Here is a 15,782-nt window from a genome sequence, read left to right on the forward strand (position 1 = left end):
CGGGCGGGATCTAAAAACACTCCACGGAATAATGGAAACTAGACACAGAGTTTTGTCCAGAGAGTAGTGAGAAAAGCAGTTTCCCAGCAACACAGGCTGACCTGAAGGAGGCTAGTACAGATACTTAGAAGGCCTTAAATGCCGATTAAGCACCTGAATAGGTCCACGTGAAAGTTTTCAAACTTGCTATTGCTATTATTATTTTTAATAGCAGAATCATTCTTATCCTGCAAATAAATCTCATTTTCTAACTAAGAAGTTAGAGTGGCTAGAGTTCTGCATTCTTTTCTCTACCAGAATAATTTTTATCTTTTTAAGATATTAAGGTTCAGCATAAATTTTTTTTTTTTTTTTTTTTTTAGAAAACCCAACAATCATATGTTCTGGGGATTTTAATGTTACTTAAAAAATGTATCACACAAATAGAAAAGTGCACAAATCCTAAGTGTGCAGCTGATGCATTATTCCAAAATAAACACATCATTTGTAAGTATCACTGAGGTCAAAAATAGAGTTTACCAGCATTAGCAGGGGTGGCAGGGAAGAGACCAAACAAAACAGCTTGAAAGCCCTACACATGCTATGTAATAAAAACCATTATAGACTTTTTAACAGAAGGACAATCAATAAAATTAATACTAAATTTACCCCGGCAATGGCACATAGAGAGTCAGGGAGACTGGTGAAGATGCTGGCACTAACGGCCAAGGATGATGGGACAAAGGCCTGGACTAGGTCTTGGGACACAAAGAGTGGTCAGAGGTCAGCAGCTTCAGCATCGCCCAGGAACTTGTCAAAATACAGGCTCTCTGGCCCCACCCACACCTACCGAATCAGAATCTGCACTTCAACAAGATCCCTGGTAGATTCAAAAGCATATTCAACTTTGAGAAACACTGGCCGAAGTTTTTTTAATAGGAATGAAAAGAGAACAGGATAAGATGTTTCAAAGGAGAACAATGCAAATTAGCAAATATTTGATGACTGGAGAATAAATGAAGAGGCTTAAGAATGCCCAATTCCTGAGCTTGGGCTAACTAGGGTAATGGTCATGCCAGAGGTAGACAGAAATTGAAAAGGGAATTGCTAGGCAGGTGGTCAGTTGGGAAAAGACTTTGGTTCTCACCACGCTGAGCCAGAGAGGATGGTGGCATAAACACAGGCTTCCTAGCTGGAGATGTGGGATTAGAGCTTCAGAAAGAGGGTAAAGGCTCATACATAGCAAGTTAGTCATCAGCATAGGGGAAAAAAGCACAGAAAGAACAGGTAATGAAGCCTTTGGGAACATTAACAATTAAGAAGCAGGAAGATAAGAAATCAGGAGGATGAAAACAGAGGGACTGGGAAAGTCCAAAACCCCCAAAGCCAGAGGAGAGCATTGCAGAGAGGTTAAGAGCGAGGAGAAGTGGCAATGGAGGTAGGAGAGCAGAAGGCCGGTTGTAAGGAAGATATAAAATAAGACAGGAGCTAAATAAATGGATAAAGAAATTGAAGGTAGAGGGGAAGGAACCAGAGGGCTAAGAACAAAGACATGGCAGGCGGCTGGAAGAACCTCTTCTCTAATCAGAAGGAAAATTGTATGGAGACCAATGTAAATTCTCTCAGACTAGGAAAGAAGTCCTCAAAACTACATATGATGCTGTTTCTATTCATAGGAAAATAGTAATCTTACCCTGAGCAATGAAGTTCCTCTCAAACTTCTGCAGAAATTCCAAGTAAAGCACATCATCTGAGGTAAGGGCTTCTTCTCCAACTACGGCTTTCATGGCCTGCACATCCTTACCAATAGCATAGCATGCATACTAAAGAGAAAACAAGGTTTACATGAACCTTTATAAATGGTAACGGTACTCTGGGCATTATAAGTGTATTGCTGTAGCTATCTTCACAGTATTTCACATTATTTCCAAACATAATTCACATATGCAAGTATTGGAAAGACTTTATTATACGGCAGTCTCACTAAGGAAGGAGTCTTCAGGCATGCAATACATAGACATTACTAACACTACAAAAAATACACTCCCTCAATATATCAATGAGCTTCCATTTTGTAGAGCATTTAAAAATCACAACTTACGCAATAGGAGAAATCCATCTCTAAATTCTATTCAAAAAAAATATCTGGGTTATCAGTAGGTTTATTTATCATTTCTACTTTAAGGTCAAATGTATTTTTCTTTAATTATGCTTGGTATACAATCTCAGGACTATAGAAACCAAGGATTTCATAGAATATACACAGCTGTATCCCTTAGCGTTCTGGTGATTGCCTAATATGTTAAACAAAAAATTAGTTGGAATAGTCTTTCAGAAATACTCTATAATAAAGGTTACTAATAAAAACTTAATCGTCTTATGCCTTTTTTATTTAAAAACTACCTCATACAGCATTAGAGGTGGGTTTCAAGCATGTGATCTTTAATCTTTGTCATGAGCAGTTATCCTTATGAAAAAGACTGTTTGGCTCTAATGAATGTTTCTGTATTCCAGTATTCTATATTCTATATTAAAATTCTACTTTGATGGGGGGAGAAGAAAAGTGATATGGAAGAAAGACAAGAGGTATAAGACAGCAGCATGAACTGAGAAAGTATTCATTTCTTTAAACACAATCCTGGAGAAAACATACGTACCAGCTGGTTAGATGCATCGGCGTGATCCTTCCTGGTCATACCTTCTCCAGTAGCAGACTTCATTCACCGAGACAACGAGGGCAGCACATTAATAGGCGGGTAAATCTTGGGTAAAAGGGGAAGGGGGAAAATATTATATTTAAGTACAAAATTCAAGCTTTACTGGTAGTAAAGGAGGATTTTGAAACTCATTTTTATTGCTTAAATTGCATAAAACTGCTACATTTGTTTCCTAGATGATTCCTAATATCTCTTCCTGGTAAGAAAAGGAAGTAAGAAACATTTTACAGGTTAAGATTTCTTTTTGAGAATCAAATCCAAAAAGTAAAATCTACAAAACAGTACAAGATTCTATTAAAAAACTGAATTTTCAACAGCTGCCTACAACATCAAATCCAAATGGTCTTCTGAACTCTGACTCATAAAATCACACATAAAAAGATTAACAATAATTTCACCTAAAAGCTGATATCAGAAGCTGGCATCTACTAAAGAACCAATAAAAAATCTGTTTTTGATTATTCAGTCATAAAAAAGAATGAAATCTTGCTGTTTGCAACATCACGGATGGACCTTTAGGGCACTATGCTAAGTGAAATAAGCCAGACAGAAAAAGATAAATACCATATCATCTCACATATATGGGACCTTAAAAAACAAACAAAAAAATGTCAAGCTCACAGATAGAGAACAGACTGGTGGCTGCCTGAGGCAGGGGATGAGTGAGCCAAATGGGTGAGGGAGGTTAAAAGGTACAAACTTCCAGTTATCAAATGAGTAAGTCATGGGGATGGAACTTTCACAGCATGGTGACTATGTACGTTAATAATACTGTATTGCATATTTAAAGGTAGCTAGACGAGTGGCTCTTCAAAATTCTCATCACAAGAAAAAAAGTGTTGTAACTATGTGAGGTGGTGGATGTTAAGTGGACTTATTGTGATCACTCTGCAACATATACAAGCATCAAATCATGACATTGTACACCTGCAACCAATGTAATGTTACGTCAATTATACCTCAATTAAAAAAATTTTAACAATAAAAGACAAAGAAAAAACTCTGAAAAATCTGTTCTTGTATTAATAACAAAAGTGTGTGTGTTTAACAACGGGTGGCATCTTGAAACACTTCACGGAATAATGGCAACTAGACCCAGAGTTTTGTCCAGAGAGTAGTGAGAAAAGCAGTTTCCCAGCAACACAGGCTGACCTGAAGGAGGCTAGTACAGATACTAAGAAGGCCTTAAATGCCAATTAAGCACCTGAATAGGTCCACGTGAAAGTTTTCAAACTTGCTATTGCTATTATTATTTGTAATAGCAGCATCATTCTTATCCTGCAAATAAATCTCATTTTTTAACTAAGGAGTTAGAGTGGCTAGAGTTCTGTATTCTTTTCTCTACCAGAATAATTTTTATTATTATATATATTATTATTATATGTGACCTGGAGGGAGCCACTCACTCTTTGAGACCTTGTTACAGGGAAGAACCAAATCTGACTACACGGTGGATCTGTTTCTTTGACTTTAACCTTTGCCTTCCGCTGCTTTTGTTCACTAAAAGGATACTGTCTGTACATAATGGCCTGCCTCCGGGAACCCTGTTCCTCTGCCTGAATGTTAAACCAAAGTGCCTTTGTTCAGGGAAACATACGGACTCTGTCCACCTGCGGATGGCTGCAATTAAAAAGAAATTAACACATCCCCTCCCTGAGGCTGGCCATTCCAGGGGATATTCGCAAAACTGATGGCCCTTTTACTTTACCTCCTCAGCTCCTCCCCATCTCTGTGCTATAAAAGAAACTGGCATCCAAACCCCGATAAGATGGTTATTTTGAGACTTTAGTCCGCCTGTCTTCTCGGTCTGCTGGCTTTCCGAATAAAGTCGTATTCTTTCCCTCAATGCGTCATGTCTGATTTACTGGCCTGTCGTGCGGCAAGCACAGCAAGCTTGGACTCGGGAACAACCTTCGTTTATCCGGATGCGGGTGCTTTGTACCAGGTGAACTCTAAAGTTTTCCCTTCTGTAGATAAGGTTACCTCAACACGTTCCAGAAGGTAAAAGAATAATCTCTCCTTCTGCTTGATTAAAGTAAGCAAACATCTACCTAAAGTGCACTTAAAATATTTGCTTTCCAGACATTTATGTAATATATTCCGCCATGAAAATCTCAAGTTGTGGTCATGTGTTGGAAAAAGTATGCACTTAATCAGTATTTCCAGTTTGGGTTTATGGCCTCTTGGTGGAAGCAAGTCAGGAGAGTCAAAGCAGAAAGAGATAACCATCTCCGTGTGTCCCACCACCTTCTCCTACAGCAAGAGGGAACCCACCTGCCCCATGGCTGAGCACAACTACACCACACAGGAACTCACAGCGCCTGGCCCTGAAATCATCCGAAACCCAGGGCCAATGCAGATCTGTGAAACTGGGTCCTAAATGCTGCTTTTAATTGACATGCTTTTGTTATCTGTATTGTTTAGACAGCTGCAACGTAAGCATGATAGAAACATTGTTGAAATCAAGTCTTTTTCAAACACATTGCTAAAGTTATAGGCTTTTACTTTTTTTTTCCCCTCCTGCTTGAAATATTATTAATCTAGGATGGAACACAGCTCACCCTTCCTGTGCAGCAAAAGTACAGCTCAAGTTTCTCAATACTCTTTCTTTCCCAATCTTTCTAAATGATCAGGAAGAAAACATTTTAGAAGACATCTGGGAACATATCTTTTGCTGGCAAAGATGTTGAAAACAGAGAAAAAGTCAGAAAAAAATTACTTCCAATGACATCAAGACCGTATTTTGAAATTGTTACCGACCAGGGTTCTTGGCGTCCTTAAACAATAAAAATTGATCAAAGGCCAGACAAGAAATTCAGGCAAGGCTTTATTGGGGCCCCTGCTGCAGCAGGGGGGAGCAAGAACAAACAACAGGTTCCTTTGCTTGCGTGCTCCCTAAGCGGGGGCGAGCTTGCTGCTTATATGGCAGTGGTCCCCAAACCTTTTTGGCACCAGGGACCGGTTTCATGGAAGACCATTTTTCCACGGACCGGCAGGGGGTGGGGTGGGGGGATGTTTCAGGCAGTAATGTGAGCGATGGGGAGCAGGAGATGAAGCTTTACTCGCTCCCCTGCCACTCACCTCCTGCTGTGCAGCCTGATTCCTACCAGGCTGCGGCCTGGGGGTTGGGGACTCCTGTTATATGGCGTGAGGGCAGGGGTGTGTCCAGGGGTCGGGCCAGAAGGGTGGCTTAGGTGGTTTGCCCACCGCTTAGGTGGTGTTGTGTGCAGGGGGCACGTGCAGTACCCTGCTTTTGCTCTGGGATCTTCAAAAGTGGCAGTTGGGTTTTTTGGTCTCTTTGTATCTTTTGTCCAGAATTTGCCCCAACTGGGCATGCACGTCGTTATTTTTAGTCCCATACAGTTTCTTTGTTATTTTGTTGCTCGAGGAGCGGTGTGTCGAGGTGCAAGCACTGCAACACTGCAGCAAAGGGCCCCAGGTCCCAGCAAAGGGTCCCAGGTCCCAGCCTGTCTCAAAATCAATATATGGCTGTTGAAAACAATACTAGAACACTGCAAATAAAAGTATGTTATTTGATACATGGCACAAATTTAGTTCTGACAAATGAATTGGCTTCTAAACTTCAAGAGTAACACAAAAGAAGAAAATGAAGTATGGTTAGTGTTATTAAGGAATGCCTCAAAGGAGTGCTGGGTAGTGGGCATATTCTATTAGCAGCTTCAAGGAATTAAATAAATTAATGAAATTAAAGGAATTAAAGTATTTAACTGTGAGTCTAGACTGTTTCAGGACTACTGGGAGAATAGCACTAACCCAGTGGCCTCCTGTATATGTTGAAAATAGTAATATGCAAATTGGGTCATTTGTACAAAATTTAGGAAGATTTCTCATTAAGAAGTTCCATTGACTTAAAGTGATACCAATATGTGTTTAGTTCAACATTAAACTACTTCAAATGGTAGGGAATTCCTTTAACCTACTGTTATGTTGAAGCCCTAACCCCCAGTACCTCAGAATGTGACTGTATTTGGAGAAAGGGTCTTTAAAGAGGTGATTAAGGTAAAAGGAGGCCATTAGGGTGGGTCCTAATCCAATCTGACTGGTGTCCTTACTAGAAGAGGAAATCTGGACACAGAGAAGCACCAGGGAAGTGTGCACACGGAGGAAAGACCATGTGAGGACACAGCAAGAAGACAGTCATTTGTCAGCCAGGGAGAGAGGCCTCAGAAGAAACCAACCCTGCCAACACCTCGATCTGGGACTTCTAGCTACCAGAACTGTGAGAAAATAAATTTCTGTTGTTTAACCGTCTGAATGTGGCATTTTGTTACTGCAGCCCGAGGAAAATAATACTCTTAGCTTCTGGATTGGCCTGTGGTGGCCTTGCTGAATGACTTGGATCGGTGAGTCCCTTACGGCTCAGCCACAATCCATTATACTCATGACCCTCAGGGTCTCACAAGGTTTGGATGCTAGGTGGGTGCCATGTTCGCTACCACTCTCTAAGTCTGCCTTATTTCCAAAGTAGTTTAAGTTTCTCCTCAGACCATCACTGACCAGTCTAGTTCTGGCAAGCAGAAGGCACTCGGTGGCATTGTTGAAATTCAGGAAGTTTTCAAGTTTAATTGTGTCTGCCAGTTGAATTCCTGGAAGAGTATGTGTCTGAGAAGGACCACGATGGTACCTCCTAGCTAACTCAGACCATCCTTAACCACATTCCACACCGTCCGTGCCTAACAGACACTTGTTCACTGACTCAATTTTCAGGGCCAATTGGTCATTTCTAGGCCTTTCCATTCTTTCTAGCGCAGGCTCCTTGTTTTCTCCTATAGAGAGGGCCAGTTCAGAGGTGTCCTCTATGAGTCATCGCTCTTAAGGACTCAGGGAAATTACCCTGAGTCCTTATTTTTGAAATGTGGCATCACTTATTTTTGAAATGGGACAGATTAAGCGCCTTACTAGGGAATGACCATTTCTTAGGTAATGAATGAAGGGCCTTGGTCGTGCCCTCCTCGGGAGCAGAGCCTCCAGAGCTTCAGAAGGACTTGGTGTGTTCTGTCCACCTTAGCGCAGGACCATGCTGGTATTTTCATGTAAGAAACTAAGGGTGTTAAATCAGATCATCTTATTAAAATAATAGAATATAAGATTGAAGGTAAGAAAGACTGAAGGAAAGGAAGAAAAAAAATCAGAACCAAAAGAGATAACAGTGATAACATCCGCAGGCCTGAGTCACCATCCTGAGAAAGGCTTGCTGGTGTCTAGGCACCTGAATTTTGGGAGGGCTTTCACCACTCCCAGAATTGATAAGAGTGGCTCACTGCTGCCTAAGATGTTTATGCAAACAATGTGGTTGGTGCTGAACACTTGCTTTCCTTCTGGAATCTGGGATTTTGATATGTACCAGGGAGGGGGTGCCTACATGACCATCCCCCATAAAAGCCTGGGCTCCTAGGCTGAGGCTAAGCTCCCCTGGTTGGCAACATTTCACACATGTTGTCCTCATGGCTGGAGGACTTAAGCGTGTCCTGTGTGGTTCCACTGGCAGAGGACTCGAGGGAGCTTGCCTCTGGTTTCCTCCAGACTTTGGTCCACTTGCCTTTTCCTTTGTTGACTGTACTTTGTGTCCTGCTGCTGTAATAAATCACAGCTGTGAATATAACGCTAGGCTGATTCCTATGAGTCCTTCCAGTGAATCATGGAGCCTGGAAGTGGCGTGGGGGACCCCAATACAGGAGTGATCACGGAGAACTGCCAGAGGCAAAGAACCCAGAGTGGAATGCAGCCTGGAGACATTCCCTATAGGACACAAGTCACCTCCATGAGAACTGCACAGAACAAGCTCTTAAGATAGCGTCCTCCTTTCCACCTGTCACAGATGGGCCTTTCATAATAACAGGAGATCTGTTCTGCATTTCCACACTTTCAAGTAACAATCACAGGTCACAGGAAGACGCGTGACACAACATACTTATATATTCCAAGCGCTTTATCTAGTAACAGGGCAACTCTACGAGGCTTTCTCAAGATTTGGCTCTTTCGGTGATTTCATTGCTTCTGAGAATGAGATTATTATCTTGTGCTCAATAAAACATACAAACAGATAAATGTGTTAATGTCTTTACTAACTGTTAGATTTGGATAGACTAGTATAGGCTATGTGTGGTAGGATTAATTCTTAGATTTGCCAAAGTCCAAAAGAAGAGAACCAGGTAAGCATCAAACTTCACACTTGTCATCACAAGAAAAAGAATGTGTAACAATGTGAAGTGATGTTTGTTAACTAAACTTATTGTGGTAATCATTTCACAATATATACATACATCAGATCATTATGTTGTACACTTTAAACTTACACAATGTCATGTGTCAATTACGTCTCAATAAAACTGGAAAATAAATTTCACGCTAATGGTAGACATCTTGAACAAAAATTCCATTTTTAAATAATTTGTGAGGAAGAGTGAAAGCCACTGAACAACTAAACCCTTCTGAGACATTCCGTATGGATTTTTAACCTCTTTCAAGAGGCTAACTGTCCATTTTAATATTAGGGAAAAGTAGACAATCCTGCAACAGTGGAATGAAAAATTCCTCCATTCAAAATTTTCTTCTCAAATCAGAATATTTAGATTTATCCTACACTATGTTTGTAAGGGAAACATACTTACTACCACAAGATCTTGCTCTCCTTTATGCAAAAAATAGTAGCTCTCTTACAGTGTTTGTCACAATTCCGATTTCAGAGGAAGTGTTAACTTAAATAGCATTTAGCCAAATATGTTTAAAAATAGGTCAAGATCGGGACTTCCCCGGTGGTCCAGTGATTAAGACTTTGCCTTCCAATGAAGGGGGTGCAGGTTCAATCCCTGGGCAGGGAGCTAAGATCCCACATGCCTCAGGGCCAGAAAAGCAAAACAGAAAACAGAAGCAATATTGTAACAAGTTCAATAAAGACTTTAAAAATGGTCCACATCAAAAAGCTCTTTAAAAAAAATATGTCAAGATCAAACAGCTGTTTTGAAACTAATTGTGTATTTAAAGCTGTTTTGGTAGTTTTAGTGACAAAATAGAGATGCTTTTTTCTCAGCATTTTAAATTTGAGTTAGCAATACTGTTAAACCAAAATGATTAGGGTCATACGGTTCACACTGTAATTTCAAAATTAACTCTCACACAAGAGAAGTTAATCTTAGAATAGGACAAAGAAATATATATTTGAAAACTAAGTTTGAGTAAATGTGAAATAAGTCCTTTGCAACATATAATTGCCATTTCAGAAGAAAAGTAAAAGGCTGTGTGTTAGTCAGAGCAGAGGTAAGACAATTCTCCATGGGTTTCTCACATTTCTGCACATCTTACAAACAGAAGCACCGACAGCCCTTTATTCTCAGCTATCTTTCCAAGGATGTTTAGATAGAAAACAGGCTTGTAAGATAACGTCTTCTTCCAGAGGTAAGGGCAAGCATGCTTACCTCCCAAAAGATTCTGATTCCCTGAACTCTTGTATTATAACCCACTGTGTGTGCAGGCATCCATCCGGGCCTATCCACACAGCCCCTGTGTGACTCAGGGTCAAGGAGAACCAAGGCAAATATTCGGATGCCCATGCTGGCTGCAGTGGTTTATGAGTAACCAAGTAAGTAATAGAGTCCTTTGTTTCTGACCCATAAGCTTCTGTCTTCTACCTGCATCCATGGAAAACGGCAGCTTAACTTGTTGCAAATAGGGCAAAATCTCAGATACTCCAAAGTTCTGGACGGAAAGATTAAAGTTCATCTCTCAGAAGACTTACTATAGAATGCATATGAAAAGGTCTATGACTAAATAATCTATTTCAGGTCACTATGCAAACATTTATATATTTTAACAGATTGATCTGCTCAATATGTTAAAATATATATGTATGTTTGTGCTCTTTTGTTTTTTATTGATGCATGATTAGAAATTCTTCTTTGTTTCCTTTTTAAAAATGGTATGTATTGCATTGTTTTTTGATAGAAAATAACAATGAAAAAATATGTAGTCTGTGGTCTCACTAGTCAGAAAATCCCTGGTGACATAAAAAATAAATAATAGACATAGGCACACTTGGCTAGAAAATTCAAATAGTACAGAAAAGCTTAAAGAACACAGAAGCCACTCTTTCCAACCCAGCACCAACTTAACCATTTTTATGGTTTATTAAAATTGTCTGGGCTTCCCTGGTGGCGCAGTGGTTGAGAGTCTGCCTGCTGATGCAGGGGACACGGGTTCCAGCCCTGGTCTGGGAAGATCCCACATGCCGCGGAGCAACTAGGCCCGTGAGCCACAACTACTGAGCCTGTGTGTCTGGAGCCTGTGCTCCGCAACAAGAGAGGCCGCGATAGTGAGAGGCCCGCGCACCGCGATGAAGAGTGGCCCCCGCTCGCCGCAACTGGAGAAAGCCCTCGCACAGAAACGAAGACCCAACACAGCCAAAAATAAATAAATAAATAAATAAATAAATAAATAAAAATGAATATCTGCTTAAAAAAATTGTCTTTTACTTCTGCATTTACTGCTTCCCATAAATCCTTTCTTTTCAGATTTTCTGGTAGGAAACTCCACAATCGAAGACAGGGAAGGCATCAGGTTCCTGGTTTAGGCACGGCGGCCACCATCCCTCTGCCATGAGATCCTTCTCATCATTAACAATGTTCTAGGGAAGCTGCAGCTTAGGTTCCAGGCACTGGGGGAAATGTAAGCAAATACTTCCTCCTTCCTCTTCCCAACAGGGAAGTGTGCTGGGCCCACAAGACTCCAGTCCCTGTCACCTGGGGACACCCTCCCCTTTTCTCTTCCAAAAGGGAAAGAGAAAAAGACCTACCATGGCCATAGTTAATCTTCTGAAGAGCAGATCAGGAGCTTATTTTTGCTTTAACCATTTAGAAGCAGGATCAACTGAAGTCACTACTGTGAACTGATTACCATTCATTTTTAATTAAAATGTGACATAATAAAAAGCATGCATCTCGTTAACTATATGTCACATTTGCTCAGCTCTAAATTTTGCTACACCATATTCTATTCATGTAATTTCAGTCTTTGAGTTTGTTTCTGCAGTAAAATTTCCACCTACATAAAATCTTACAGAATTGAAGAAACATGTTATGTGTACAGCCAGATCTTTATCATTTCAAAATGTTTATATCCATACTTCAGTGTGCTTTGATGATCTTATTTTTAACCTCAGAGTACAGGTTGGACTCTTTAGATATGCAGATTAATCTATGATCTTGTGATTTCAGAGTCACAGGCAATGATGGTATCATTCACCAAGCAATTGCTAGTGTCAGGAAGCAGACTTTTCTTCTGCCCTATTAGGTTTAGTAATTAGGGGCCTGCAAATTAAAATGACAAAAGATAGTTTAACAGGAGAAGAAGTTTATTCATATATATGGGAGCTAACAAGAGAAGTAACTATCTCACTAAATGTTTAAAGTTAGAGGTTTATATATCTAACTTAGCAGAGAAAAGGAAAGTGGAAGAAAGGACTTCTATTCTTTTAGAAGAATAAATGAACGATAAGTAATTTTGTGATTATTTTGTGTCTGCACGTTCAAGGGGTCTTTCCTTCTTCTATGCGAATCTCCCCAGAGAGGGGATTTGTGGTAGGTTTACTCTTGATTTCTCTCCTGGGAGTAGACCTGTCTTGAAGAGGGAATCATAGAAGCCTCATTTCTCAGAAATGTCTGCTTTTAGTCAAATAAGGAAAGCTCTTTCTGCATCTGTTGATTCCCAAATGTTTTGAGCTTAAAATAATCTCCATACCAACTCTGAGGGTCCAACTGGGTCTCTAGGCATTCCTCCCTATATGTCCTCACTTGTAATGCTGTGAGGCAGTGCCTACTCTACCTTGTACACATAAGGAAACTGGCTCAGAAGGACTCAGTTACCTGCCCCCGGTGAACAACTAGCCAGTTTCAGAGCTGGATTATTACAAGGGACATCTGAATCCATAGCCCAGCCTCTTAGCCCTTTGAGACATGATCACTCAAGAGATCTTAGAGGGCTTCCCTGGTGGTGCAGTGGTTAAGAATCCACCTGTCAAGGCAGGGGACACGGGTTCGAGCCCTGGTCCGGGAAGATCCCACATGCCGCAGAGCAACTAAGCCCGTGGGCCACAGCTACTGAGCCTGTGGGCCACAACTACTGAAGCCCACATGCCTAGAGCCCGTGCTCCGCAACAAGAGAAGCCACTGCAATGAGAAGCCCGTGCATTGCAACGAGTAGTCCCCGCTGGGTGCAACTAAAGAAAGCCCATGAGTGGCAACAAAGACCCAACATAGCCAAAAATCAAATAGAACAACAACAACAAACGTTTAAAAAAAATAAGAGAGATCTTAGAGTTCATGTGATCCAACCCTCTTTATGCTATTGAATAAATTTGTTTACCTCACTGCCAATCACTAAATGGGGGGTCTTGGACAATTTTCTCAGCCCATTTGTGTCCCGGTTTTTCCATCTGTAAAATGATTACAGTATTCACTTCAGAAGCATGCTTTGAGGAACAGTGCCAGGCACGTAGTAAGTGCTAAGTATCTGCTCTTATTATTATTTACTTTATAGACATCAACACATTCTTATAAAATATTCCAAGACTAAGTGTACAGAGTAAAACATGTAAATCATCTCTTACCCACCTGCCCACCCTCTTCCCAGGGGTCACCATCAGTGGATGTGTTTCTAGTCCTTTACCATCATAGTCATACATATTTTTAATCTGTGCACTCATGAGCTGTCTTCATGCATTTTAACAGAAATGGAATCATATTTTGCAAATTATTCTCCAACCTCCTGTTTCCATTTAAACCACTCAAGTCTTATAGATCTTTCCATGTCAGAACATCTCAGTGTTGCTCATTCTTTTTTAACAGCTGCATGGTGTTATACTGAATGGACTTAAAATGATGTACCCTTCTGATACTGATAAGCTTCTAGGCAGTTGTGGGGCTTTTGGTTTTGTTTTTCTCATGTAGCTAGACAAGCTCTTAGTGATTAGACATGTGGAAAAGCTAAAGAGAGCATGTTGTTCCAGAAAAGTTCCCATTAATATACAGCAGAGACTCTTCTCTCATGATCGGCTTCGTGTCTCTCCAGCTCTGATAGATAATATCACCTAAACAAACATTTGGGGTTTTTTTTTACCCATTTCTAGTGGGGCTGCACTTTTGGTTCCCTAACAACTTGCAGCTTCTGATCTGGGCAGAGTGAAGAACAAAAATAAAGGTGATGGTGGAGCTTGTGCCTAGGATGACACCCACTGGACTGAGATAATGAAACAGCCACTGAATGAGGCACGTTTGACCCTGGGGATGTCAGAGGTTTCTAAGGGAGCTTTTAATGGGCTAGTATCACAGGGTCACTTTTTAAAAACAGGTTCTACTTAAGTTGGACTGCATCTTTCTGCATATTTCTTTCTACCATCCTAGTTTCCTTCCAAACCAACGGGATGACAAACCATGCTACAATAACATGAACATGTCGGTTTACATGAGGGAGTAGGGAGTTTACCCTTATCTGGGGAATTCTGAAATAGAGACTCCTGGAGGCACTATTTCTACCTGAATGTTTTGCACACTGCTAACTAATCACTTCTTAACTGCATGAGAGAGGAGTTTTTCTATGTACCATTTCAAATCAGAATCCGATGGTATTTTACCATTAGGCAACAAAAGATCATCAGTTTCCAAAATTTAGTGAAATTTACAATAATTGAAAAAAAATTTTGTGCTAGCAAAAGTATCCAAGAGAGAAGAATCCAAGCCAGGAGCAAATATATTATCAAATTATTCATGAAATAATAATGATAATGATGTTGTGTGTTTGTGGAGAGCTTCCCATAAATGACGCCCTGAGCCAAGCACTTGGCTTAGATCACCTCACTTAATTGTCTCGACAGCGTAATCACTCTCATCTAAATATGAATTCAATCAGTCTGACTGGTTGAAATGCAAGGAAGAGTTCACTGATGTTCCCTGGTTTATAAAGAAAACTGCTTGTTATTACTTCTCTTCTGGATTATTTCACAGACATTACATCGAAGTTTTAGAAGAAAATTCCCCATTTTAGTTTAGCAGATCTTCCCATGTTTTTATCATGTCTTAGCTATAAAAATTTCAGAAATGCAAATATATAATGTAATATAATATACTCTTTACAAATCAGTAAAAGCAAAGATTTATCTCATTCACAAAAATGCTAAAAAAGCAAGATAGCAGAATTAATGCTTTAAACTTAACACCTGACTACTACAGGCTACTACAGATGAATAAACGTCTACAGAAGACAAAGTACAGGGACTCCCCTGGTGGCGCAGTGGTTAGGAGTCCGCCTGCCAATGCAGGGGACACGGGTTTGAGTCCTGATCCACGAAGATCCCATGTGCTGCAGAGCAACTAAGCCCGTGCGCCACAACTACTGAGCCTGTGCTCTAGAGCCCGCAAGCTCTGCAACATAAAGCCACCGCAATGAGAAGCCCGCGCACTGCAACGAAGAGTAGCCCCCGCTCGCCTCACTATAAAGAAGGACTATATGATGAACAGCATCAAATTTATAATCACTGGGCAAACCATGAGGTACGATTTGAAATATACTAGAAATGGTCAGTGTCTTTCAAAATATCCCTTCTAGTCTTCCCCATAGTGTCGAAGGGGCCACCATGGCATTGAAATATTGATTTACTGTGAATCTCAAAGACTTTTCAATCTTAAGAAGTGTCTTTCTGAAATGGAACTACCCTTTGTGGCATTCTTTTTTTAAAAAAATTAATTAATTAATTATTTTTTAAAATAGATCTTTATTGGAGTATAATTGCTTCACAATACTGTGTTAGTTTCTGTTGTACAACAAAGTGACTCTTTTAAGTCAGGGTCTCTCATCCGTTTATTCATCCAACAATATTACTTGAACCACAATTGCCAGCTGGCGCCGTGTAAGGCTCTGAAGAGGATGGGAGACAGAGGCAGAGCTTTCCTAGGAAAGCTCACATTTTCACCTCCTTTATTCTCACCTGAGAGCAGCTGACACAGAAAGAGCAGGAGAAAATGTTGATGTCTGAGTAGGTAAGAGGGAAAGGACAGAACACTCTCTTTGACCGCCTTA

The 15,782-nt window shown here is 40.5% G+C and overlaps 2 protein-coding genes across 6 annotated transcripts in view; both read right to left on the reverse strand.

Annotated features, from left to right (window-relative positions):
* LOC309632963 (uncharacterized protein) overlaps positions 1–15,782 on the reverse strand; it is a 141,169-nt gene that overhangs the window by 1,181 nt on the left and 124,206 nt on the right. Inside the window, exons 3-4 of one of the 5 annotated variants that reach the window (XR_014247194.1) lie at positions 2,637–2,741; positions 1,673–1,802 (exon numbers count right to left, since the gene is read on the reverse strand). The exons of 3 other annotated variants lie outside the window; for them this stretch is intronic. The gene's annotated coding sequence lies outside the window, so the exon portion shown is untranslated. Of the gene's footprint in view, positions 1–1,672; positions 1,803–2,636; positions 2,742–3,995; positions 4,566–15,782 lie in introns of those variants that run through there. One more of the 5 variants, XR_014247195.1, reaches the window with a different exon arrangement.
* Positions 5,511–15,782, reverse strand: part of LOC309632959 (contactin-associated protein-like 3) — a 77,853-nt gene continuing 67,581 nt past the window's right edge. Inside the window, exon 5 of the mRNA XM_082401078.1 lies at positions 5,511–8,291. Coding sequence (XP_082257204.1) covers positions 8,175–8,291 — 117 coding nt within the window. The 3' untranslated portion in view covers positions 5,511–8,174. The remainder of the gene's footprint in view (positions 8,292–15,782) is intronic.

Source organism: Balaenoptera borealis (genome assembly GCF_965194805.1).
Source record: "Balaenoptera borealis genome assembly, chromosome: 8".
Lineage (NCBI taxonomy): Eukaryota > Metazoa > Chordata > Mammalia > Artiodactyla > Balaenopteridae > Balaenoptera > Balaenoptera borealis.